Consider the following 400-nt stretch of genomic DNA (forward strand, 5'->3'; position numbering starts at 1 on the left):
TACCTATAAATAGATAACCTAGGTCATTTTGTCCCTTACTGAAAAACTTGAATAATACATGAATAAATAAATATTCCATCTAGCAATCACCTATTCACCAACCAACCTACAATTCTAATCTACAATCCACCAACATCGCCCACAACTTACATTCATGGAAGGGGAAACAACAGCTGTGGGTTTCTGGCCAGCCTTCTCTACACCATTGCCGTAAAGTAAGGGAGGAGAGAACTTCCCTCGACCCACACTACCACTGCTATTCACTGGCACTGCAAATCTTCCAAGGAACTTCCGGCGGGGTACGGATGCTAGGCAGGGACGAGAGAGGGAGTGGAGTCAGGTCTTGCTACAGTGGAATTTATGTACAGATTTAGTGGATTTAGGGGAGGGGAGGGGGGGA

The 400-nt window shown here is 45.5% G+C and overlaps 1 protein-coding gene across 1 annotated transcript in view; it reads right to left on the reverse strand.

Annotated features, from left to right (window-relative positions):
* The window catches only part of LOC119586608 (DNA polymerase theta-like), a gene marked incomplete at its 3' end in the record, with an annotated part of 48,768 nt that overhangs the window by 45,717 nt on the left and 2,651 nt on the right, over window positions 1-400 (reverse strand). The window contains 1 exon segment of the mRNA XM_037935358.1: window positions 151-308. Coding sequence (XP_037791286.1) covers window positions 151-308 — 158 coding nt within the window.

Source organism: Penaeus monodon, chromosome 21, assembly GCF_015228065.2.
Source record: "Penaeus monodon isolate SGIC_2016 chromosome 21, NSTDA_Pmon_1, whole genome shotgun sequence".
NCBI lineage: Eukaryota > Metazoa > Arthropoda > Malacostraca > Decapoda > Penaeidae > Penaeus > Penaeus monodon.